Source organism: Lepisosteus platostomus, chromosome 26 (genome assembly GCF_059453375.1).
Source record: "Lepisosteus platostomus isolate fLepPlt1 chromosome 26, fLepPlt1.hap1, whole genome shotgun sequence".
NCBI classification, from domain to species: domain Eukaryota; kingdom Metazoa; phylum Chordata; class Actinopteri; order Semionotiformes; family Lepisosteidae; genus Lepisosteus; species Lepisosteus platostomus.
The window spans coordinates 6,902,559-6,926,900 of record NC_142636.1 but is presented as its reverse complement, the minus strand read 5'-3'; the positions used below and the strand labels follow the sequence as shown (position 1 = coordinate 6,926,900).

Below are 24,342 nucleotides of genomic sequence, written 5' to 3'. Positions count from 1 at the left end.
TTCTCATTTGTATCATTGCTAGAAGCAATGTTGATATTGATATCAAATCAAAAGTAATGGGAAATCTATTGATCTAAACGTTATATACTGTATATACTGTACCTATATCTTTCTTTGACAGGAAACATGGCACATGTGAGGTCAGAGTTCAATTACTCCATGAAGGATAAATAGAGCATGTATAGTATACCACAGCATTTTATATAAAGTGGAGCCCATGGACATCAGAACTGCACACAATTTATGAAAACCAGGGACCTGATTTTATCCCTCCAAAATATTGTGAAAAGTGTTTTTTCATCACTTTATTCTTGGTGTCTTTTTATTTACTACCCATGCAAGAAATTATGCTGTAAGTCTACCACCAAATTAAATGTACACAACACACAAAACATTCTAGAGTTTTCTATCTAAGCATTACATCTTCTATATAAGGGGAAAACTAAGGCTGCTGCTGGAAGAGGTGTTAGTAGGGCCACCAGGGGGCGCTCACCCTGTGGGTCCTAATGCCCCAGTATAGTGATGGGGACACTACACTGTAAACAGGCGCCGTCCTTTGGATGAGGACACTGAAATTCGCCTCTCTTTCACCCCGGCTCAGACCGCCCGGGCCGAGGGGCAGGTGCGGCCTTCAATGACGTCACCCAGCCCCGCCGGAGTGACGTCAGCAGTTCGGCTGCCATGTCGGACCTGGGTTCGGCGATCTCGGCGCTGGTGTTCGGGGCGGTTTTCCTCCTTTTCCTCGAGGTGCTCAGGCTCCGGTTCCCCAGGCACCGCAGGCCCCCCGGCCCCACGCCCTGCCCCTTCATCGGGAACCTGCCGCAGCTTCTCCTACAGCCGCTGGAGACTTTCACACAGGTAGGATCCGCGGACAGGACCTGTCGCCGGCTCGCACACGGACCGCACCTGCATGCTTCGCTGGAGGATTATGAACGATTCGCTGTAAACCACATCTAAAGCGACTACACGTGCGATTCCTAAAAATCTTCTTCTTGTACAGCAACACCTCGGTGAACACAGGGGTAGCGCAATTATACAAGAGCTGTCGGCGGTTTTAAGAGCTTTTCACAGTTTGTGCGGAACTCCGGATGATCGTGCGCTCTCTTGCTGTCCGATCCTGGTGTATTTACAGTCCAGGCTCCGGAGACTGAACAGGGGCTTAAATAAACCGAACTAAACGTGCCACTTAAGAGCTACAGCTCTACTAAACTGCTGCTTAATTCCAGTGCGCAACCTGACAACGAGGTAATTCATCAGGAGTTATACTCCTGAGTGAAATATAGATTTCCAGTTTATTGCTAGGAATTCGTTCAGCTCTCTGACTCCTTCATGCAAGAGCACAAAGGTTATTTTAAAATTAAAATGTCTAACATAGTGCTTACTCCACAGTTCTCCGTACCTTTGACACTTGAAATCTCTTGAAAGTTGATTTCAGAGAGGAAAAACCCACTTCACACTGTTTTGTGGTTAAATGAAAACATGAACGGTATATTGAAAAACACAGATTTTCGTCTTTGTCTTTTTGTTAAAAGTGGATTTGCCAGTTATTTGTATTAAACTCAACCTGTTTTGCTTGCTCGTTACGTGTTGACGCACGGCGGAGGGGGAGGCAGTAGGGGCGGAGTCCTATCCGAGCCGCAGGGCTTTCAGCTCCGTACGGACGGGACAGTCCCGGACTGCAGGGGCGCGCCCGTCACCTGCAGCACAACAACCTGCAAGCGCACAAGAGGCCACCAGGGGGCGCTGTGTCACCAGAACCCAAGAGATCTCTGGCCGACTAATCTTGACAGCGCTCTGCTAAATTATAATAATAATAAACTTTATTTTATATAGCGCCTTTAAAGGTGGCTTCTCAAAGCGCTTTACAGGATGACAATAACAATAAATAAGAAGACTACAACAATAAATAAGAAGATTTCACAAGATAAGACACAATTACAACAATAACAATAGAGGAGACCGTGGAAGGTGGTACTAAGAAGAGCAGAGGGGTGAAGAATGGAACCAGTTCAGTAAAGGCTTTTGTGAAGAAGAAGGTTTTGAGTCTGGATTTGAAGGAGTTTAGAGAAGGTGACTCTCGGATATCCTTGGGCAAAGAGTTCCAGAGTTTGGGGGCATAACAGGAGAAGGCCCTGTCACCCATACAATGTAGATGGGCTTGGGGGACAGTAAGGAGGGCAGAATTTGAAGAGCGAAGGTTGCGAGGTGGGGAGTAGGGCGATAAAAGTTCAGACAGGTATTGAGGTGCCAAGCCATGTAAAGCCTTATAGGTGAGCATGAGGATTTTAAAGTCTACGCGGAATTTGACCGGAAGCCAGTGCAAGAACTCCAGGACAGGAGTAATGTGAACACTTGCACTAGACCTGGTCAGGATTCTGGCTGCTGAATTTTGGACATACTGCAGCTTGTTCAGAGTAGATTTAGATACCCCAGGGAGCAGAGCATTGCAGTAGTCAATTCGAGAGAATACAAATATGTTGATCAGCTTTTTAGCCACAGTTAATGATAGCATAGGGCGTAGTCTTGCGATATTTCTAAGGTGAAAAAAAGATGTTTTGACAGTATGCTGTACATGTGGGTCGAATGTTAAGCCAGAATCGAATATAACCCCAAGGTTTTTCAATTTTGATTGAAGCTCAAGTACAGAGCCATCTACAGACAGGGTTACAGGACTGGCTTTACGAAGTTGATGGGGGGTACCAATAAGCATGACTTCAGTCTTGTCACAGTTAAGATGAAGGAAGTTTTGAGTCATCCAAATTTTTATGTCAGAGATGCAATTAGATAGAATAGAGACAGCCACATCAGTGTCAGGTTTGGTATGGATGTATATTTGAGTATCGTCAGCATAAAAATGAAAGCTGAGGCCATGTGATCTTAAAAGCTGACCAAGTGGGAACATGTAAATGCTGAAGAGCAAGGGGCCCAGTATTGAGCCCTGGGGGACACCAGACTTGACAAGACCAATTTCAGACCTGTACCCATTGAGAGAGACAAAGTGACAGCGATCAGTGAGGTAAGATTTAAACCATTTGAGGGCAGTGTCAGAGACTCCAAACACAGTCTCGAGACGAGAAAGTAAGATGTTATGGTCAACAGTGTCAATGGCAGCACTGAGATCAAGAAGGATGAGTATGGAAAGAGAACCAGAATCAGAAGCTATTAGGAGATCGTTGGTGACTTTGACCAGGGCGGTTTCTGTGCTGTGAAGTTGACGGAAGCCAGATTGGAGGGGTTTGAAAAGGTTGTTTGTTATGAGGTGGTTAACTGAACTGTAACTGAAGTGTGACAGCACGTTCTAGAATTTTAGAGAGAAAGGGTAAGCTGGAGATGGGAAATTCTCGTGTGGGGAGTCCCAGTCACAGCTAGTGAAAAGACCGGGGTTCGAACCCGAGACATCTTGATCAGAGAACTCAACTGATAAGCAGGGTAACTTTTCCATCATTTGCTTAATATATGCATCAGATACAGGCTGCACACTTGCATTGTCTTGTGCTAATGCCAGATTTACTATATGAAGAGTTTGAATTGGGGTGACATGGTGGTGCTGTGGTTAGCATGTGGTCAGTGGGTCTCACCTGGGTGATCTGGTTTCCTCCCTCAGTCCAAAGACATACTGGGAGGTTAATTGGCTTCTGGGAAAACTGGCTCTTGTGTGAGTGTGTGTCTGTGTTTCCTGTGATGGACTGGTGTGCTGTCCAGGGTGTGTGTGTGTGTGTGTGTGTGTGTGTGTGTGTGTGTGTGTGTGTGTGTGTGTGTGTGTGTGTGTGTGTGTGTGTGTGTGTGTGTGTGTGTGTGTGTGTGTGTGTGTGTGTGTGTGTGTGTGTCTGTGTGTGTCTGTGTGTGTCTGTGTGTCTGTGTGTGTCTGTGTGTGTGTCCTGTGATGGACTGGCGTGCTGTCCAGGGTGTGTGTGTCCTGTGATGGACTGGCGTCCTGTCCAGGGTGCCTTGTGCCCACTGCTTGCTGGGATACACTCTGGCTCCCCGCCTCCCTGCTGGGTAAAGCAGTTACAAAATGAATGGATGGAAGAGTATAAATAAACTTGGAGTTGCTCGCAATATTACTCAGAAATGCATGCATTTTAACTTTGTTTATTCAAATATGTTAATCTTTTTAACACTTATTCTTCCCAGCTATTAGAGATTAGGGGTCAGATTTAGAGAAGTGGAGGTCTGGATGGAAGACGGACTTCCTCCAAGTCTCCCAGGGTCCTGTGAGCGCAGTCCAGAGCGGACTCGGCCGAGCGGACACTCCGGCCGCTGTCCCGCGGTCTTTCCGACTCTCGGTGCTCTTGTCTGGGCAGATGAAGGACCGGTATGGAGACCTGAGCACGATCTACCTGGGCCGGACGCCCGCGGTCCTCCTCAACGGGATCGGCGTGACCAAGGAGGCGCTGGTGCACAGGGGGGCGGAGTTCGCCGGGAGGCCGAGTATCCCTGTGCTGGACTGGATCATCAACGGGCTGGGTGAGCCGCAGGCAGGGAGCTGGAATAGCTGACACACGTCCGGGAGCTAGCGCGCGAGAGGGTGGGGTAAACACTCCCAAACACACATTTCACAATGCATCCTCTATTCCTTCCTTCCCCAGAGCCGGATTCTTTCAGGGTAAGATCTGGGTTGCAGATACCAAGGGGGTGTGTGTGTGTTTCCTGTGATGGACTGGCTGTAATGAACAGTTCTTTCCAGACCCTATGCGGACGACACAATCCGAAGAAGTGAGGAAACACTAGGAAAACGTCATGCAGGAATACGGGGCTGAAAACAGGGGGGCGTGTCCAAAGTGCGCTGGTGCACGGGGGAGGTGTGGCCGAGGCAAACAATCCAAAAGAGTAATCCATAGAGGGAATCCAAAAACACAAGAGTAAGTCCAGAGCCAGGAGATCCATCCAAACAAGGAATTAAAAACACGAACCGGGTCGGAACCGGCGGACTAGGAACGGGAACAGAGGTTAAAACCTTAAAGGGACCAGGCGCTTCCAGGTCCTGGACTCGCACGGTGCAGAAACCAGATGCAGAGCCAGGATGAGCGTCAGCGCCTGGCTTTTAAGGTGGGCTGGGAAAAGGGGTCAGGTGCACAGAATTAAATCTAAAGTGAAAGGGCTGGAGCACCCTTAAGGAGGGGGAACTATAATTGTGACACTGGCGTCCTGTCCAGGGTGTGTGTGTGTCCTGTGATGCACTGGCACCCTGTCCAGGGTGTGTGTGTGTGTGTCCTGTGATGGACTGGCACCCTGTCCAGGGTGTGTGTGTGTCCTGTGATGGACTGGCACCCTGTCCAGGGTGTGTGTGTGTCCTGTGATGCACTGGCGCCCTGTCCAGGGTGTGTGTGTGTGTGTCCTGTGATGGACTGGCGCCCTGTCCAGGGTGAGTGTGTGTGTCCTGTGATGGACTGGTATCCCACCCTGTACCAAATGCTTCCTGGGTGAGATCTGGGATGGTTGTATGGTTTTGGATGCATTATGAAGTAACATTCAATGCAGATAGAGATTAAAATAAAACTAGAAGAAAAATAAAGAAGAAAAACATAAGTAAACATGGCTGTTTGTCTGTAGAATACCTATGAATGAATACAGCTATGCAGCATTCAAATGGTTCTCAGTTCCCACCCAGCTCTGAGAGAGACATTTTATAGATACAGGAAAACCCACAAGACTTTGGATGGGAAAACACTCAGCAGTCTGGGGTTCTACCCTGAGCGATAGCATTCTGTGGGTCAATGGTATGGCTAGAGCCAATGGAAGACCCTTCACCGGCTGTGCAGCCACAGATCATTCCCACACTGGAAGAGAGTGAGGAGTGAGGTGGGCCGTGGTCACAGGGTTTCTCAGAGGCCTTGTGGGCTGGCTGGAGGGACAGAAGGACTGGCTGACATTGTGGGCAGAGGGGTAAATAAAGTCACATCTGTGATGGAGACGGTCAGGAGCAATCGGGACCCGTCTGTGCAATGCAGTATTACGTACGTATGAGCAAGTTGAAAATGGCCCGGCTGGTGTGTTTAAAGGTTTAGAAGAAGACCCATATTTCCCAAACTGCATCCCTCTTAGGTCTGCTCCCCAGGCATCTCCAGATCTCTGACTCATCTTGAGATTTTCCGATTGCTCAGGCTCTTCTCCAGGAAGAAATACCACCCGTCATCTCATGCAAAAGTCAACTCTCCAGTTCCAACCCAGTACAGACTGGTACAGAATTCTTACCAGTACAGAATTCTTACCAGAGTGATTCTGGAATTCCAGTGCAATGCGATTAGTTACAACTGGTGAAATGAGAGGTCGTCAGTCTAAATTGCACAAGAGTGTTGGCAAACAGGTTCCCTTTCTCCACCCAAGGCATCCTCATGGCTCCCTATGGGGACTCCTGGAAGCAGCAGAGGAGGTTCTCCCTCGTCACGCTGCGCAACTTCGGTCTGGGCAAGAGGTCCCTGGAGGAGCGGATTGCAGAAGAAGCCAAGTGCCTCATCCAGGAGCTCGAGGAGCAAGGAGGTAGGCTGTCGGCACAGGGGGGCTCATGTGGAAAGCAGAGGAGGTGGGTATAGACCTGAGGGAAGGACATGGTCCAGGGTCTGAGGGAACGGGGTGCAGTCTGGGAGGATGGGGAGACACAGGGAACAGGGTGCAGTCTGGGAGGAAGGGGAGACACAGGGAACGGGGTGCAGTCTGGGAGGATGGGGAGACTGAGAGAATGGGGTGCAGTCTGGGAGGTAGGGGAGACACAGGGAACGGGGTGCAGCCTGGGAGGATGAGGAGACACAGGGGACGGGGTGCAGTCTGGGAGGATGGGGAGACCCGTGAGAATGGGGTGCAGTCTGGGAGGATGGAGAACAGAGCCCAGGGACCTTCAGGGCAGGATGTTGTGAGGGACTGAGTAAATCTGACCAGCTGGTATAGAGCTCAGTACGATGGGGCAGTGGTTAGGGATGAGCTGGTCCTAACCAATGCTTTCAGCCAAAGCTGGCAAAGAATAAGAAGGGAATAGGAGACGCTAATCAAAGCGGAGTTTCGAGACCCTTCCAGAGCCTGTCGTATCTTCTCAGGACAGCCTTACAATCCCCAGTTCCTCTTCCACAACGCGGCCTCCAACATCATCTGCTCCATTGTGTTTGGCAACCGCTTCGATTACAGCGACGAGGCGTTTGTGCGTTTGCTGCGCATCATGAATAACAACGCCTACCTGACGGGATCACCCATAGCCCAGGTACAGTACACAGTAGTTACCTGTCCATAATCACAGGACCCTACACTGCGGTGTGGTTTCTAGTTGTCATACACCTACAGCTACTGCATAAATCAAGTTGTCTGTTTCGTGTATTTTTCTGTCTGTATAACCAAAATGAGGTTTTGAATCATGTCATAATCACATATGATATTTGTGTAAGATTCCAGTCTTGGGTTAGAATCTTTACACAAGACAACTACACTTCAACGCTGATATAAATAAAAGGTTCAGATCTTATTCACGCTTTGTTGAATAAACCAGAAAGTCTACTCAGATGTTCCTGTAGCACTCTCCCCAGTTGTCTCCCTCTCTCTCTGTGACACATCCTTTAATACAAAGCAAACCTGAGCGGAAATCCACTCGCACTGCTGAGTCTTCATGGGTCTTCTGTATTCACCAGCTGAGCGCTGTGTGCAAATGCGTTGCTTGAGGCGGCCTCTAGTGGCAGCCCATGTGCATTGCAGTCACTATGCATGTAGCCTGGAAGTTTAAGTCAGAAATGGAGCAAGTAAAAGTTTTGCTTGAGTCAGTGTGTGAACTACCTGAGTCAGAAAGGTTTGACAAGGTTGCTGAACCAACATGACGCTGGTGCCGCCGTATGTCCCATGCTGTCATGCTCATGGACAGTGCATGGATTTGGTTCTTAGTGGTTTTCTGATGGGTGGATTCTGACCGGAGCCGTTTCTGTGTCCCAGCTCTTCAACTTGGCTCCCTTCATCAAGCACTTTCCCGGACCCCATCAGAAGATCCAGCAGAACGCCAGGGAGGTGCTGGAGTTCGTGGGGGAGGCTGTGAAGCAGCACCGTGACACCCTGGACAGGGACAACCTGCGAGACTTAATCGACGCCTACATCGTGGAGATGGAGAGGGTACAGGCTGGCTGGGGCTCTCTGACCAAATCAATAGCTTCACTTTTGTTTTTCTTAATTGCTGGGTCCTAGCAGCTCTTCCTGTAGCCTGATGGTTGACAATCAGGGGTCACGAGGGGCACCGGGCTTCTGTAGTCCACTGCAGGACTTGGGTTTATACTGATTGCATGAAGACCCGTAGCTGGTGCTGTGAATGTGACAGTCAGCTGTGGTGCATTGGTGCACCGAACACGTCCAGACAGCACATGGTGTTACTGGACAGACGTTCAGGTGGAGTCAGGGTCTAGTATCGCACTTCCACTTCTTCGTGCAGAAAAGCCCCCAGCTCAAACCCGCCTCAGCCACACTGCATCCTCTCGAGCACCCCTCCCTGCACCCCAAAATCACCATTGCAGCAGCTCCCCCTGGCTGAGACCCCCCTAAGTGGGTGGGGGATGTGAGGGCGCTGGTCTTTGCCCAGAGGAATCCAGGGCACTATGCATGTGGCTCTCTGTACCTTCAGCTCGATTGGTCACTACTAGAATTTGACAGAATAGCAGCAGTGGAACAGGGTGTGCAGGCAACCATCACATCTCACTGATACACTGCAGCTTCTCCCAGTCCCTCGCCCACAAGGGAATGAAAAACACAGCCAGCACGGAATGACAGAGGAAGGGTTTAAAATGCAGGACACTCCAATGAAGAGGAACGGGACAGCCTTGATACAGAAAGCGAAACAGTGGTTTTTACAGATACTAACTCTAGATAAAGTGTTACACTGGCTGAGAAGTTGGGTGACTTTTTGCAGCAGCACAAATTAAACTAAAGGGCAAAGGGAGAAAACCACAAAAGCACTTGAAGCATCCTACACAGTTAAGTACCTGATAGTTAAATCTGAAGAGCCACTGTCAATCTGAGAAATGCTTGTTCTTCCTACAGAAGTAGCATTGTGTCCTATTTCACTTGGAGATCAATTTGCAGTGTTGCATGTTTCTTTGTGCACTCACTGGTTGCAGGAAGCATTGACATGATTTCTACTGATCTAAAGTCCTGCAGAGCCCCAGATCTGCTTTGCAAATGGACAGCTCCTCAGACATTTCTGGTTCAGCTCTGGTGTTTGTTTGTAAGATTTGCAATGCGGGCAGAACTCCACCAGGATTTAGAATTGGGCAACGTGAGCCGTAGTTCAAGCGTCTCGCTTTTAAAAACCCGTTTCTGGACATTGCTTTCAACGCAGTTTTTTTTTTTTTAATCGAGCAGCAAAGGTCCAACCCAGAGTCCACGTTCTTCGAGGAGAACCTGATCATGACCATCGCGGACCTGTTCATCGCAGGAACGGACACCACGTCCACCACTCTGAGATGGGGCCTGGTGTACCTGATGGAGTTCCCTGATATTCAAGGTCCAGGCGCTTTCACTGTCTCGTCAGACACACAGCTCCTTCTTACATTGTTCTGGAACATTACTTCTGTGCTGGAACTGCTGTACTGGCTTCCACTTGATATTCACATTAATTTAAAAAGTCTTCAGGGGTGGACGTTGCTGCCTCCCAGCACTGGGGCACTTGGTTCAACTCTGGTCGTGGGGTGCTATCCGTGTGGAGTTTGTATGTTCCCCCTGTGTTCACAAGGGTTTTGTTTCCTCTGGGTGCACCAGTTTCCCACCACACTCCAAAGACATGCCGGCAGGTTATTTGGCTTCTGGGAAATCGGGCCCTGGTGTGCATGTCTACACCTGTTCCCTGCAGTGGACTGGCATCCCATTCAGGGTGTATCCTGCCTCGTGCCCATTGCTTGCTGGGATAGGTTCCGGCTCCCCCACGACCCTGCATTGACTGAAAATGGAGGGATGGATCGTTAGTTTAAATTAAAAAGACATTCAGAATTTCTGCATGTTTTCTGAGTATCTTTCCAATATCTGTGAATCATGATATATTGGTTATGGCACAGTTTGCTTAAAAATGATACAACTTGGAAGGAGTGGACCACCAAAGACTTCTATGGATTTAGGGGGTCCATGGCTGTAATGGGTGAGTGTCTTGAGTTGACATGCCCTTTCGCCTCCTGCCTCTGTGTAGAAAGATGCCACCAGGAGATTGTGAGGGTCGCTGGTTACGACAGGCTGCCCTCGGTGGAGGACAGAGCTAAGATGCCGTACGTGGAAGCCACCATCAGCGAGATCCAGCGCTGTGCCAACATCGCCGCCTTTGGCATGCCACACGCCGTCACCAGAGACACCAGCCTGCACGGGTACTTCCTCCCCAAGGTAACCACCAGCACACTGCACTGAGGAGCACCGAGCGGCACTGATGAGGAATGAGCAGGTATTGAGCGGTATTGATGAGGAATGAGTGGGTATTGAGCGGTATTGATGCGGAATGAGCAGGTATTGAGTAGTATTGATGAGGAATGAGCAGGTATTGAGCAGCACTGATGAAGCATGAGGAGGTATTAAGCAGTATTGATGAGGAATGAGCAGGTATTGGGCAGTATTGATGAGGAATGAGCAGGTATTGAGCAGTACTGATGAGGAATGAGTGGGTATTGGGCAGTACTGATGAGGAATGAGGAGGTATTGAGCAGTATTGATGAGGAATGAGCGGTATTGGGCAGTATTGATGAGGAATGAGGAGGCATTGAGCAGTATTGATGAGGAATGAGCAGGTATTGAGCAGTATTGATGAGGAATGAGCAGGTATTGAGCAGTATGGATGAGGAATGAGCAGGTATTGAGCAGTATGGATGAGGCATGAGGAGGTATTGAGCAGCATAGATGAGGAATGAGTGGGTATTGAGCAGTATTGATGAGGAATGAGTGGGTATTGAGCAGTATTGATGAGGAATGAGTGGGTAATGAGGAGTGTTGATGAGGAATGGACAGGTATTGAGGTGTGTTGAGTAAGTGCTGCCTCATTCCTCAGATCTGAACCTGAATCTGCAATGAGAGTAGAGAGTAGAGGAGTTTCTTTCCATATGTACATGAACACTGGAATTCATATTTGCGCTGATCTCTTGGAACAACAGTCCAGCAGACAACACCACACAATGTACACAGTACATTACAACATAATAAATGATAATAACAACACAATACATGTGTTGTGGAGAATGATAAACATGAGAAAAAAAGTACATGGTAGATCGTGCAAAAAGTGCAGGGTGCAGATGTGCATTGAGTCTGAGGCTCTGCAGGTAGCTGTTGAGGATGTGTACTGTTCCTAAGTCTAGTGGTCTGTGCTTTAATAGTGCGGTAGAGAGCAGAGGGCAGGTGGGAGAACAGTTTGTGGCTGGGATGGTTGGGATCCTGAATGGGCTTTATGGGGACAGCGGATGGTGTAAATCTCACAGACTGATGGTCAAACACATCCTATAACCCTCTGTGCCGTTGCCACGAGCCTTTGTAGTGTGTCTCTGTCATGTGTGGTGGTATTGCTGTACCACACAGTGATGCCATTAGTGAGGACACTTTCTTAAGTGCTGCGGTAAAAGTTAATGAGGAGCTGCTTCCCTGAACTGTCTTTAAGCACCACAGAGAGGGCAGGCCTTTTTCAGACTGGCTACAGTGTTGTGCATGAGTGCCCCTTTCACAGATCACCCCTGAAATAAACTGGCATTGATTTCAAACACGAAAAACCCATCACCAGGATCTCTCTGCCATGGGCAATATTGAAATGCTGAGGAATGCTTCATTCCGCATTCAGTAGCATCTCCTACGAACTTGCTCCTGCTCTGTGTGGTCTGACCTGTGCTGCTGTTTCTCCTCCCATAGGGTACCCATGTGATCCCCAACATGAGCTCCATCCTCAGCGACAAGGCGCAGTGGAAATTTCCCCATCACTTCAATCCGGACAACTTCCTGGATGCCGAAGGACATTTTGAACGACCAGAAGCCTTCATCCCCTTCTCTGCGGGTAAACAGACCACATGACCTCAAATAGTCCCTGGTGCGTTTCCCTGCGGGGCCCCAGGTGTGTTTGAAAGGGGTTTTCAGAAGAACGTTAGAGCAGATTCAAAGAAGAGTTGGCCAGTTTGTTCCGGGAGCCGGGTCGCTCTCCCGTGGAGGGTGGTCTTTAGACCCTGTGCAAGGTGGCGAATCCAGAAACAGGACCACAGACAGGGTCCAGGGAAGACACACAAGGTTTATTGTGAAGGGGTTACAGTTCATGATCCGGTGGGCAGGGGAAAGTAGCCTTAGGCATCCAAGTCCAGACAGGTCCAGGCGGGTAGTCAGGGCATAGTCCAAGATCCAATAGGCCAGGTAATCCATCTGGGACAAACACAGGATAAAATCCCCGGAAGCGGGGAAGCAGGACACAGACACAGAACAGGAACGGGCCTGGGGACGCCGAGCCCCGGACTCAGTGGACGGGACGCCGTGTTGAAGCCTGTGCCGGCGGGCCACTCCTGGACCCGCTGGTAGGTGGGCTTCCAGGCGTCCGTCTTCCAAATGCTGAGCCCCAAAACGCCCGAGGCCCAGCGTTAAATAACAACACGAAAACAAGACACATCAGATGATAATAAAGTCCGAAGGCTAGTCTTCGAGAGTTAGTGCGCCCACTAGGGGAGGGATTCCGACCGTGACACATTTGGCCCATCTCGCCTGTTGGATAGGAGTTCATGAATACAAGGATCTCCTTCAGTGATTTCTTGAGAGAAGGCAGCGTATCGGCTTCAGGAGCATGGCTGTGCAGCTTGTTCCACACTCCCCTTTGCTGTGTAATTCCAAGCTCAAATGTATTAGATGTGAGCATAGCCTAAAATCCTTTGAGAGTTTGTGCTTCAAGCTTCAATGATTGACCAGCAATCACAATATTGTTCACAAATTAATGATTGTGTTTTAATGCAATGTTATCTTGCATAAGCGCAAAAAGTATCTCCTTTGAACGCAACACTATCTTGTTTAAATGCAAAAAATATTTTTTTCTCTGTTGTGCCGATAAGCTTCTGTACGGAACGTTATTTTGAGGCAATAAATCAGGTCTCTGTTCTTTGATCCTATTCTGAAGCAGCAGCTTAACTGTACTGTGGAGCCCTTCAGTGTTTTATACATCCTGCTCATTCAGTGGGCGTGTCTGTGACGGGCTGTGTCATTGGCCGGTCAGAGGGCGTGTCTGTGACGGGATGTGTCATTGGCCGGTCAGAGGGCGTGTCTGTGACGGGCTGTGTCATTGGCCGGTCAGAGGGCGTGTCTGTGACGGGATGTGTCATTGGCCGGTCAGAGGGCGTGTCTATGACGGGCTGTGTCATTGGCAGGTCAGAGGGCGTGTCTCGGCGAGAAGCTGGCCAGAATGGAGCTCTTCCTCTTCTTCACCTCTCTGCTGCAGCGCCTCAAGTTCATGTGGCCCCCTGGGGCCGGACCTGCGGATTTAAAGGGGACTGTGGGGTTTGTCCGCTCTCCACACCCCTTTCACATGATCTGCCAGAGTCGGGACCCCGCCAGCCCCTCCACCTGAGTCCTGTTTAGGCTTGTTTGAACAGCAGAGCAGAGTCTGTCAAAAATAAGAACATACGCACACAAGAACACAATGAAGTGCATAAAGAGCCAAAGAAAGTTTTAACAACCCTCATGTAATGTTCATGGTGCCATTATTATAGTTGATGAACATAAGAAACATTCTAAACAAGAGGAGGCTATTCTGGCCATTTGGTAATTAGTAGTTAATTGATCCATGGATCTTGTCCTGCCATTCCCTAAAAGGTTTCAGTAACATGACTGGGTAGCTTGTTCCACACTCCCACAATACTTTGTGTAAAGAAGTCAGGTGAGTCTTGTCCAGCTGTTTCCTGAAAGACGCCACAGTTCGACAGCTTGTTCCACACCCCAGCAATAACATTTCCATGTACTGGGACAGTTTCTTGAGAGACTCCTGTAGCTTCCTTTCCATTTTTAACACGCTGGCAATTCATGTTTGTAGTGAAAGGCTCGTCCCATTCAGGGAGATTTGAGTTGTATTTGTTTCTCCTGGGACCACTGTTCAGGATCCTATTTGAAATCTTCTTGCCTCATCTCTAATGATGTTGACACTTCATAAACTTTATTACATCGGACATGATTATGCTGAATCAGGTGTTTTGTTCATTGATTGTTTTTTCAGTTGTTTTGGAAAATGAGTACCAGGATTAAAATAAATGGTATGCAGTTTATTACCCCGTGTGAAATCAATAGCTGTGATTTGAAATCAGGTATAGAATCAGGTCATTATGTGAGAAGGCTAACTCCACATTCAACACAAAATGAAGCCCCTGTCAACCTCTATCAATAAAACTTAATATTTTGGAAGAATCCAGTGTGCTTTCTAATATATACAGTTGCTCAGAAACGTTCCATTCACTGCAGGGCGGCTCAGTTGTTTTTCACTTCATCTAGAAAGCTGATTTGAAGTCTTATGTCTCCAGTCGTATCAAAGCAGGTCTTTCATGGTCAGCCCACACTGGAACAGACGTTCCACCACCACAAGCTTGAAGATCTTCTCTTGAACACCTGCAGCACAGAACCGAAACTCACAAGTGAGGCCAGATCAGTAAATCAAGATCTGTGAGATCTACTCAGATCAGTAAATCGAGATCCACCACAGACTGTAAATCTGGCACAGTCCTGTATGAGCTCCAGATTGAACCTCAGATACTCGTCTCTTTTAAATCTGGACTGGCACGCTAATGTTGAGAGAATCACTGGGATGTCTTGCGTAAGACACAGGTGACCTGATGCATGAGGTGATGGAGGGGTTCTCACCTGCAAGAACATGCCTGTAAACTACATTGACATTGTTAGGATGCCCCAGTGGAACAGTGTCAGGCAGCGTGTGGGTGAGCAGTCCCCAGGAGTAGATCCTGGTGAGAATGACGGAACTAGCGAGCAGTTCAGTCCCTCTGACCGGTACAATACCTTGGCTGAGTGTTTTCCTCCTGGAAGAATCTGGTGCAGCACAGCTCCTGTCCCTCTGTGTGTTATTGGTGCACAAATGATAAGAATCGTGTGAATGGGAAGAGCTCTTTTCAGCTGCCTCACATTTTCAGCAAGCGCTTCACAGGAAGGGTGGGGCCCAGTGCTGCCACCAGGGACTGGAGACCAGCCTGAGAGACACACAGCAGCCAAACAGGGGCACCAAGGGGAACGCGCCCACCCTTGCAATCAGTGCCAGTGAGATTTCTCACACCCACACAGTCAGTGTCTCAGCTTTATGTCTCAGCTGAGGATGTTCATTATATCTGGAGGTGAGGACAGCTTCTCTACCAGAGTATTTCCTCTCTCTCGGACCCGTGTCAAATTGCCCTGGAATTTGAGCTGTAAATTAAATAATCAGGTCAGTTTGGTTGTATAAAACACATTGGATTGTCACTAAATCTGATACCAGATTGCTCAGATTGATGTTTCAAGAGCCCATCATTGACATGAATCTGTTTCTGGTATGAGCACTACACATTAATGTTGCTCATGTCTCGTTAGCTATGAGGAAAGATCTTTTTTTAAGGCGTTTGTTGTCATTGATGAGCTGTGGAGCTTAACCAGACTGTGTAAATACTGTCTGCAGCACAGCTCCCTGGATACAGATACAGGTGAGTACTGTGTGCGCAGGTGTGAGGATGTACATTTACCTTTACTGTTCAAAATGCTTAAATAATTTTAGATTAAACATGAGCTTTGCTGCCTCACAGTGCTGGGGCCCTGGGTTCAACTCTGGAGCTGTGGTCTGTGTGGAGTTTGCATGTTCTCCTGGTGTTTGTGTGGGTTTCCTCAAGGTGCTCCATTCCCACCCCCCACCCCCCACAGACCTAAAATGTACAGGTAGGGTAATTGGCTTCTGGGAAAATTGTCTGTGACGTATTTGAGTGTATGTGTGTCTGTGAGTGTGTGTTTGAGCGTGTGCGTGTCTGTGTGTGATTGTGAGTGTGTGTGTGTCTGTGAGTGTGTGTTTGAGGGTGTGTGTGTCTGTGTGTGATTGTGAGTGTGTGTTTGAGTGTGTGTGTCTCTGTGAGTGTGTGAGCGTGTGTGTGTCTGTGTGTGATTGTGAGTGTGTGTTTGAGTGTGTGTGTGTGTCTGTGAGTGTGTGTTTGAGCGTGTGCGTGTCTGTCTGTGATTGTGAGTGTGTCTGTGAGTGTGTTTGAGTGTGTGCGTGTCTGTATTTCATTGTGAGTGTGTGCTTGACTGTGTGCGTGTCTGTGTTTGTGTTTGTGTGAGTCTGCCCTGCAGTGGACTAGTGTCCTGTCCAGGGTGTATCCCGACAAGCATCTTGCTTGCTGGGACAGGTTCAAGCTCCCTGTGACCCTAATTTGGATAAAGTGAAAATGGACAGATGTTTCCATAATCAGAGTTTCCTAAAATAACGGAACTGCAAGCTCTCTTACAACATTGATATAACAAACAATCAAGTTTCTCAGCCACAATCTGGTCCCCAAAACTGATCAGGACAAAATCTACCTGCCTTTCACTGCTTCTCTCTGTCTGTCTTTGTTCTTCCATTTGGTGTTTTACTCCCCTTTTCAGGTGCTTAAAGGGCTGTAGATGTTCGATCGAAGAGCTAACTTGGAGTCTCAGCTGATCAGCTCAGCAAACGACTCCATCGATACACTAAGAGCTCAGCAGGAATGAAAGCCTGTGACCAGGGTCCCCAGTCCTGTTTGTCTGCAGGATTTCAGTCCAGCTGGACTTTCAGTGACCTCAATTAGCTCATTATTGGCTTAATTGGACCAGTTTTACAGCTTCTTCCAGCTCTTCAGGAGCTGCTGCTTCGAAGACCCCTGGAAACCTCACCGACACCTTGTGTATCCAGGAGCAGGACTGGGGCTGAGCTACAGCAGGGCCCACCAGAAGCAGGCCTGGAGAGCCTCACCTGCAGCTCACAGTGTGAGGCTGGCCTCAGCTTCACTCACGGTCTCCTTCGCTTTGTCTCCAGATGCTTTTGCAGGGACTGGATATCGGTCTGATAGTGTTTGCGGATCTCCAGCTGCGTGTGACCGTCAGTGTGTCTGTTCTGGGCTTGAGGGCTCTGAGCCAGACCGAGGCCAAGGTAAGGAATCAGCCCAGCACACAGCTGCTCTGCTGCAAAACTTGAGTCACCACCCGTCCCACAGGAGACTCAGATCAGGACAGTCTGGGGGTGTCTCACAGAAACTGGGACCTAAACTGGCCACGATCTGGTTTCACCCCTGGGTTCTGGTAGGAGGTATCACAGTGTCAGAACACTGACCAATAGATTCAAAAACAATTTCTTCCCCAGGGCAGTCCGCATCATAAACAGCTCAAATTAGCACCTGCACTTTAAGGTACTGCACTGTTTAAACTATGTCCTGTCTTGGCTGTGTTATAACGCCTATTGTCTTAATTTGTCATTTGTGCCAACTTTTTTCCTCCACTGTTACTGGGTACAGCTGAACGAGTAGGCATTCCAACACACTTGTTGTATATGGCCAATAAAAAATCTTGAATATTGAAAGTGATGCCTGCAGGAAAGCTTACTTTGCCTGTTCAGCAGTAGGTTAAACTGACGAATTCTGACAGAAATGCTCATTTTATGTGCAGCCGATTTTTGATACTACTCTTCTGGTGAAATGAATGTACTGAAAAGGAAAATTCTCAGAGTTCAGTTGGTTTTAGAAGCAGAAGGAAAATTGTCACTTAGGAGAAACAAATGTTGCACATCCTGCTGTTAAACCTCCAGCCATTTGGGTTTCAATCAAATGAGGAAAAATACATTTAAACTTCATTTTTTTCATTTCAAACAGAATGTCTTGGACCAGTGGTCATGAAGACAGGACACAAGCTGTTTCACACAGAAATGGCTCCAGCTGAACTGAGATGTATCTGACAAGCATTTTCACAGGCAACTGTTTAATTATTATATTAATTACCAGTATAAAATATTCCTACAGTAGCATTGTTTTCATTCAGGCCCCGCCCCCTGCTGATAGCGGCTTCTGATTGGCTGAGTCGCAGCCCCGAGCGCTCGGCGTCTCCGCCTCCTCCGGCTCCGGCTCGCGGCTGCCCGCTCCGCTGAGGGCGCGAGAGGAGCGCAGCCGTTATTTGTGAGCGGCTGTGTGTCGGAGGAGCGATCGTCTCCCTGCGGCTGATCCCTGTGGAGGCGTGTGGGGCTCCTGAGGCGCTGCTCTCTCTGCCTCCTGTCACTGCGGAGAAGAGCCGAGGGCAGACCTGCAGCCCCGCTCCGCCGCTATGAGAACCAGCGGGTCTGCAGGACCGTCAGTCTCGGACCTCCTGCGGCCCAGCGACGGGTCTCTGCTGCTCCCGGCCGCAGGGCTTCACACACCGTGGCGCTGCTGCAGGGCGCTGCAAGACGAGCTGCTTCAAGACCAGATGTGTTGTTGCGGACTGTTTAGAGCACAAGGTCTGTGCGTGAGCGAGCGGAGTGACCATGAGGAGGAGCCGGAGAGCAGATCTGCAGGGCGAGTCTAGGTCACAGGAGGACTAATGAGCAGGTAGGCCTGTGACCGACGATGGGCCTTTAGGTGTACAGGTTGTGGATTGCGAGGTCCGTTTCTTTTAGAAAATTGATTTTGATTCCTTAAATTATTGATCCAAACAATCACTAGTAGCACTTTCCCTGTGTCCCTTTGTCCACAAGCTCCAGTGATGTGCTGGTGAGGCCCAGTGCAGAAGAGGATTATGGTCTGTGGTGCCCCATGTGATTGTGGAAGGGTGTGAACAAGATGGATCTGCCAGGGGTAGAGTCCAGGGGAGGCGTTATCCTGCTCTGTCAGATTTTTGTGTGTGATCAAACTACCAAAATCCTAATGCTAACGTGTTATTGCATACACTGAGAGAGTGAGGCCTCTTGAGGAAGCAGCAGTGCCTCTCCAGATTGACTCCAACGTGCTCTTCTTTCAGAGTCTGAGTGTGCTTGTGGGGGCAGCAGTGCCGAAGGCCAGACCAGTGCTGGAATCCCAGCTGGAGCAGCTGCTGACCATGGTCCACGCCCAGGTAATGGGGACAGCAGCCCGCTCACCTGCACAGAGAGACGTCACAGTAGCCAGTAAATGATTAATGTCTGTTTTGAGGAAGTGCCCACAGTATTAGATATTGCCATGTCCAGTTACTGTCCCAACTGAAAGCACTTCTATATTAATAGTACCCAGTTTGTCAGCACGTGCAGAAGATGTGGCTGGGTTATATAGTAAATGTGCTTTGGAAATCCTCTGTCTCTCTCAGGTTTGTGCTTCTTTCAAATGTCCTGGGAAACCAGAGGAGGAGAGAAGCGCATCCTTAGTGCAGAGGTTCTGCGTCTTAGGTGAGGGCTAAGGGCTTTGTTTTTATGTGTCAGACATACAAAGATGATTCCTTCAGACCGGGACAAAGATAGCTTTACGTGAGGGTATTGTCTCCGTGAGAGAAATTCCCAGTTCATTAAAGGTGGAAACCTTTTCAATACCAGTGTGACTTGGATCACTAGATGCCACATCCAACAGTCACAAGCCAGGGAGCTCAGTTGTGTCCCTGTGGTAGAGCAGCTTCAGTCAGTGGCTCTACTCTTCTGTGCTCAAGATGTCCAAGATGAACCACTTCACTAAGAATGAAGGCACCAGTCGTTAAAGGGGAACTTTTTATATTTTAGGGTTAGAAGGAATCTACATTGATGGGTACATTTCAAACCCCAATGAATATAAAATGTATACAGTAACGTGTTATAGCTCCAATTGACATCACAAAAGAGATGGCATTTCCAGGTTTGCGCAGCGCCATGCAGGTGATATTGTCTGTGATTCCGAACGAGGCAACAGAACGTCCGGTGAGGTTAAGGGGCCCTGTTATATTGTGAACAGGCAGGCTTGTGAAGACTGTTAAATATTGCTCTTCATTTGGAGACAGTTGTGCCGACCAATACTATTCACTTGCAGATTACGGTGGAACATTTCTGTGGTGAAATGTCTGCTGCACAACCTGAACTTAGTCGCTTGTACGTTGCATGACTTAGTCATCACAGTGACTAGTGAGCAGGAAGGGCTGCTTCATGCGATGTCACCAGCTGATGAAATGTTGTTCTGTTTTGATGTGTGTCCTCCGAGCTGGGTGTACAGATGAGATGATGAAGATTATTTGTAGGAAGGGGCTGTAGGTTCTAGGTGCAGGTGGATGGGGAGAGTGTGTGCTGTCCTGAGTGCCATGATTTCCTTCTGCTCTGTTGCTTTTTTGTAGCTGGGGAGTTTCCAGGGAGGGTGCTGGAATTCTGCATGTCCCAGCTGGACAATCTGGAGGAGCATAACCAACTAGGCAGCCTGACCATCCTTGCGAGGCTTGACTGTCTTTTCCCAAATTGGAAACTCATCCTTCCTAACAGGAGTGTCGATTTTATTTAGGAACGGTGGAGAATTATTCATCAGAGTTGATAGGGTGTGAGACTGTAGTCCTCCGTAGCCATGAGATGAACCCCGATTCCTTGTCACTTCTTAGTCCTCTTCATCTGCTGCGTCTGGTCAAGCTGCTTGGACCAGGGCTGCACTCACAGGGTTGTGTGTTTTTTCAGTCTGTGTCAAGGAGACCCTGAAGGACTATGTCCTCATGAGCTTTGTGGCATCCCTTCACAACCCCAGCAATCAGGTACAGTCAGAGCTGCAGTGATCTGGCCTCGCTCTGCTGTCATGTGTCTGTGCTCTGTATCCTGCTGCGCCTGGGAATGTGTGAAGTACTCCTGAGGTGTGTGGAAGGTGTGAGGGTGTTTGTGTGTCTCAGCGTGTGCAGACTGGTCCTCTGTAACGATGTGCTGTGATTCCTGTCCTCAGGTGAAGTATCTGGAGTCGCAGGTCCTGATTGCAATGGGGCAGAAGGGCTACCTGGGGCTGGGGGGCACATTCATAGCTCTGGAGTACACAGTAAAGAACTGTGCCCTTGCAGATGACACCACCCAGGTATGGAGCTGCAGTTTCCGGTTCTTTGTCAGTAATGTTCCTGAATGAACATGAAATAAAACCTTGGACTTCCTGTTGAGCAGCGCCCTGAGAACTGTCAGTCCATCCCAAGTGTTTGGCTTTACCTCTTCTTGCACAGGATGAGCATGTCCCTGCTCCACACCCAGTGGGATAATGTGTGTGTTTCTGTGTGTTCAGGCCGAGCAGAGTGTGAGCAGCAACACTGTGAGGCAGAGCTTTGAGGCTGTGCTGGCCTGCTGGTGTGCCGATGAGAGTGTGACTGAAGTAAGTGCCTCTGTCTACAGTCTCTGCCACCTGAGACTGGAAACCTCTTCCAGCTCGATGCTCAGGCAGATTGTTGTCAAGCCTGTCTATTATCTCTTCCTGTATCCTTTCTTCCTGTTTCACTGTGTTTCTTTAGAAGGTGGTGCTGCTTTTTAGCAATTGTGTTGAGGAGCTGGAGGTTGGAGTGGCCTGTGTTTTGTTGTGCTCTTGCCAGATGCTGTGGCCTGTGTACCTGCTGAGGTTCCTCACCTGGAGGAGTTATAGCAACGCTCTGCCCACACTGTGCCAGAACCTCAGTGTGCTGCACAGGAGGCTGAGGGAGAACAGCCCCTCCTTCCTGTGCGACTTTGATGAGCTTGGTTAGTATCGAGGATCCGATGGAGTGTCTCAAATTTGTCATATTTGCTCCTTGGTTCTGGGACTGTGTGGAGCCACATGGGAGACGGTGCCCCCACTGTATTGAATTCTAAAATTGATAGCAGAAAGGCCAAGTTAATGAAAAGCTTTAAGTATTTAAAAATTCCATGTTTTGAATTTTGACATCATTTTGCATGAGCATTTTCCATCCTTAACTGTGATTAAGGATATGGGAAACTGGGCCAGTGGGGGTGATTCCTTTCTTGATCCAGTGTGAACTGCATCAGTGAAGCCAGTGATTCAGTATTCAGTGTAGACAGCAGCTAGAGAGCCGTGCACACTAATACCCAGCAGTGATGTGCAGGCCCGAGCTGAAGTTCTGTGCTGACGTCTGCTTGCCAGCTTGGAGCATCCCAGCCGCACAGAGATGGGACTGAGTGCCTGAGCCTCCTGCAGTCCCTGGGCCCAGTGACCCACCCCCAGCTGCCCAGTGTCTGGGAGCCGCTCATCCCACCTCTGGCCAGGCTCTCTCGGGTACCTCACAGCACAACAGGACAGATCTGCAAAGAGATATGTCTGAGAGAGCACTCAGCTGCTCCCGAGAGTACACCACGATAAGTGTAGAAGTCTGTAGCAGAATTATATGATTTCTCTCTGGGAGTTTTAGGTGCGTTTTGAGGATTAATCAGATTTGGAATCTTTCAGTGTTGCATTAGAATCAGTGTCATATCTTCTGCTGGGCACAGGTTTTGTCCTTATGGCAGCATTACCTGAGCAGATCTCCATCCCACTGTCCAGAACTGTACAGGATACAGCACATCAGATAGGGGATTTACATTTATCAACACCACCATGTCCATAATGTCACTCATCTGTGTTTTCTTATGTTCAGTTACAGCTATTCTCCGTCAATAAGCTCTGAGCTGCTACAGGCCCTATCTAAGTGCTGAGTTTCTTGTGTGTTGTGTTTCAGAATTTCCAGAGGGAAAGATTCCCCTGAAGCAGTGGCAGGATGGGCTGATTGTGGTATGTAGTGAGAGAGGGGATTGATAACACACAGTGAGAAGGAGGGGGCACAGACAGGGAAAGTGATCTTCTTCCCCTGTTAGGTAATGTCATGTCATTCAAATGCAGTGACAGCTGTCTTGAACTTCCTCTCCTGGCTTGCTGTGGATTCAAGAGAATAATCTATCTTCTCTTGTTTTGGATAATTTGCAAAATATTATTGTTAAACATTTAAAGGTAAATGTTAAATTTAGAGATTTTGATATTATTTTATATTTTGTTACACCTGATTTGGAAAGGTTTTTTTTATTTAAATTCTAGTAATTTAAAGAATCAAAAGGCAAGACATACAATGGAAATATGTAAAAAGCACAATTGTTATTGTGAATTCCTCTGGCTGTGAAGTGTGTCTATTTCTGTATCTCTTTTAATATTTTGTCTCCTTTTTTGTATTTCTGATGTTTAAATAAAATCTTTAAAAACATTCCTGGCTCCTGCACGGCTCTGAAATGCGCTTCCCTGTAGCTTCCTGTAGTGTAGTGGTGTTTCTCTGTGCATCCTGAAGCAGCGCCCCGGGAGCAGCAGAGACCCGTCGCTGGGCTGCAGGAGGTCCGAGACTGACGGTCCTGCAGACCCGCTGGCTCAGCTGGTGCCATTTCTGTGTGAAACAGCTTGTTTCCAGCTCCTCCTGTCTGAACACTTACAGACTGAAGACAGGAAAGCGCTTCATACACTTCAGTGTTGGTTCAGCACCATTCATACATTCTGGAATGAAAACCAGCTTCTGTACCTGTTGTGTAATTTATTTAAACACAAATTTGTGTGTGGAGGAGAGAGAGTGGTGTGCTGTCCGGTCCAGAGTGAGCTGGGGTGCCCAGGTGTCTCTGCAGTGGCTGGGGAGGGACGCCATCGTCATTCATACAGTCTGGAATGAGTTCCCGTGGTCTGGTGGTCTATGTGATTGTGGCTTTCCTGGTGGTCTCCCTCACCAGTGTCCTGTTCAGTGGGGAGGAACAGTCCAGCCTAGGACTTACCTTCTAAAGTCTGTCTTAATGATCAGCTTCACAAACACGAAGACATGCTTTGTACTCTTCTGATCAGCGCCTTCATACATACAAACCACTTAGGTCCTTGATATATGCACACATCTGTGCTTGAAATTCACTTCCTGACGCTGAGGGAGGAATATTAACTCTTATTATCAGTCATATACAATTTCTTGCATTAGGAATTTGTCTTTTTGTATTCTCCAACTTGCACTCCATGAGACATTCGCATGCAGAGAAACTGGGGGTCAGCCATTTATACTGCACCCCTGGAGTAGTTGGGGTGAAGGGCTTTGCTCAGGGGCCTAACAGAGTAGGATTCCTCTGCCGGCCATGGGATTCGAACCGGCAACCTTATGGCCACAGGAGAAGATCCTGAGCCTTAGAGCCATCCTGAGCTCCACTTTTATTGGGCACCGATTCGGCACTCGTTCTGTAATCTGTGTTGTATAGAATTCCCACAAGGGCTAGGCTTCTAAAATCATGACTTTTCCATTTTCAAAACGTCATTACTGGCAGTTTTAAAGCACTGATGACTGGAATGAAGGGAGAACTGCAAGTTGCCTGTCTATTTCCGTCAGGCACTGTACACAATCCAAACATTTTACCTCCCAGAATTAAAAACAAAGGACATGTCAGTGAATTGATTTTTTTTTTTTTGCAGTGGGGGGTGTTAATAAGGACAGCTCACTTTTTGATGTGCGGGAGGAAACTCCCAATCATCGTCGCCAGAC

The 24,342-nt window shown here is 48.4% G+C and overlaps 2 protein-coding genes across 7 annotated transcripts; both read left to right on the top strand.

The window, feature by feature from the left end:
* The first annotated feature begins 589 nt into the window (after window positions 1-589).
* On the top strand, window positions 590-14,343 carry LOC148639870 (cytochrome P450 2B4-like). 2 transcript variants are annotated; one of them, XM_088620423.1, is made up of 9 exons: window positions 590-858; window positions 4,305-4,467; window positions 6,328-6,480; window positions 7,032-7,192; window positions 7,909-8,082; window positions 9,322-9,463; window positions 10,139-10,326; window positions 11,830-12,004; window positions 13,314-13,453. In XM_088620423.1, exons 1-8 carry the CDS (start codon window positions 682-684, stop codon window positions 11,986-11,988), a joined length of 1,317 nt encoding a protein of 438 aa, XP_088476549.1. In that variant the 5' UTR covers window positions 590-681; the 3' UTR covers window positions 11,989-12,004; window positions 13,314-13,453. The 2 variants fall into 2 exon arrangements, with proteins under 2 accessions (XP_088476549.1, XP_088476548.1); XM_088620422.1 differs by having other exon boundaries at window positions 594-858; window positions 11,830-11,971; window positions 13,314-14,343.
* Window positions 14,344-17,562: 3,219 nt separating this feature from the next.
* LOC148639869 (uncharacterized) lies at window positions 17,563-23,044 on the top strand. Of its 5 annotated transcripts, XR_015930590.1 has the most exons (9): window positions 17,565-18,491; window positions 18,901-18,993; window positions 19,222-19,300; window positions 20,534-20,607; window positions 20,790-20,915; window positions 21,114-21,200; window positions 21,415-21,559; window positions 21,960-22,091; window positions 22,531-22,616. XR_015930590.1 is itself a non-coding variant. In XM_088620781.1 (8 exons), the coding sequence occupies exons 2-8, from the start codon at window positions 18,979-18,981 to the stop codon at window positions 21,992-21,994; spliced, it is 561 nt and encodes a 186-aa protein (XP_088476907.1). In that variant the 5' UTR covers window positions 17,564-18,491; window positions 18,901-18,978; the 3' UTR covers window positions 21,995-23,044. The 5 variants fall into 5 exon arrangements, 4 of the variants coding, with proteins under 4 accessions (XP_088476908.1, XP_088476907.1, XP_088476905.1 ...); XM_088620781.1 differs by having other exon boundaries at window positions 17,564-18,491; window positions 21,960-23,044; XM_088620779.1 differs by lacking the exon at window positions 21,960-22,091 and having other exon boundaries at window positions 17,569-18,491; window positions 22,531-23,044.
* Window positions 23,045-24,342: the final 1,298 nt, after the last annotated feature.

Excerpts from the sequence above, each read along its gene's own strand:
- LOC148639869 (XM_088620779.1), top strand. Across the intron at positions 21,201-21,414 it reads CCGATGAGAGTGTGACTGAA|ATGCTGTGGCCTGTGTACCT; the intron begins GTAAGTGCCTCT and ends TGCTCTTGCCAG. Across the intron at positions 21,560-22,530 it reads GTGCGACTTTGATGAGCTTG|AATTTCCAGAGGGAAAGATT; the intron begins GTTAGTATCGAG and ends GTTGTGTTTCAG.
- LOC148639870 (XM_088620422.1), top strand. The coding sequence starts at position 682 with ATGTCGGACCTGGGTTCGGCGATCTCGGCGCTGGTGTTCGGGGCGGTT. Across the intron at positions 4,468-6,327 it reads CTGGATCATCAACGGGCTGG|GCATCCTCATGGCTCCCTAT; the intron begins GTGAGCCGCAGG and ends TCTCCACCCAAG. Across the intron at positions 9,464-10,138 it reads GGAGTTCCCTGATATTCAAG|AAAGATGCCACCAGGAGATT; the intron begins GTCCAGGCGCTT and ends GCCTCTGTGTAG.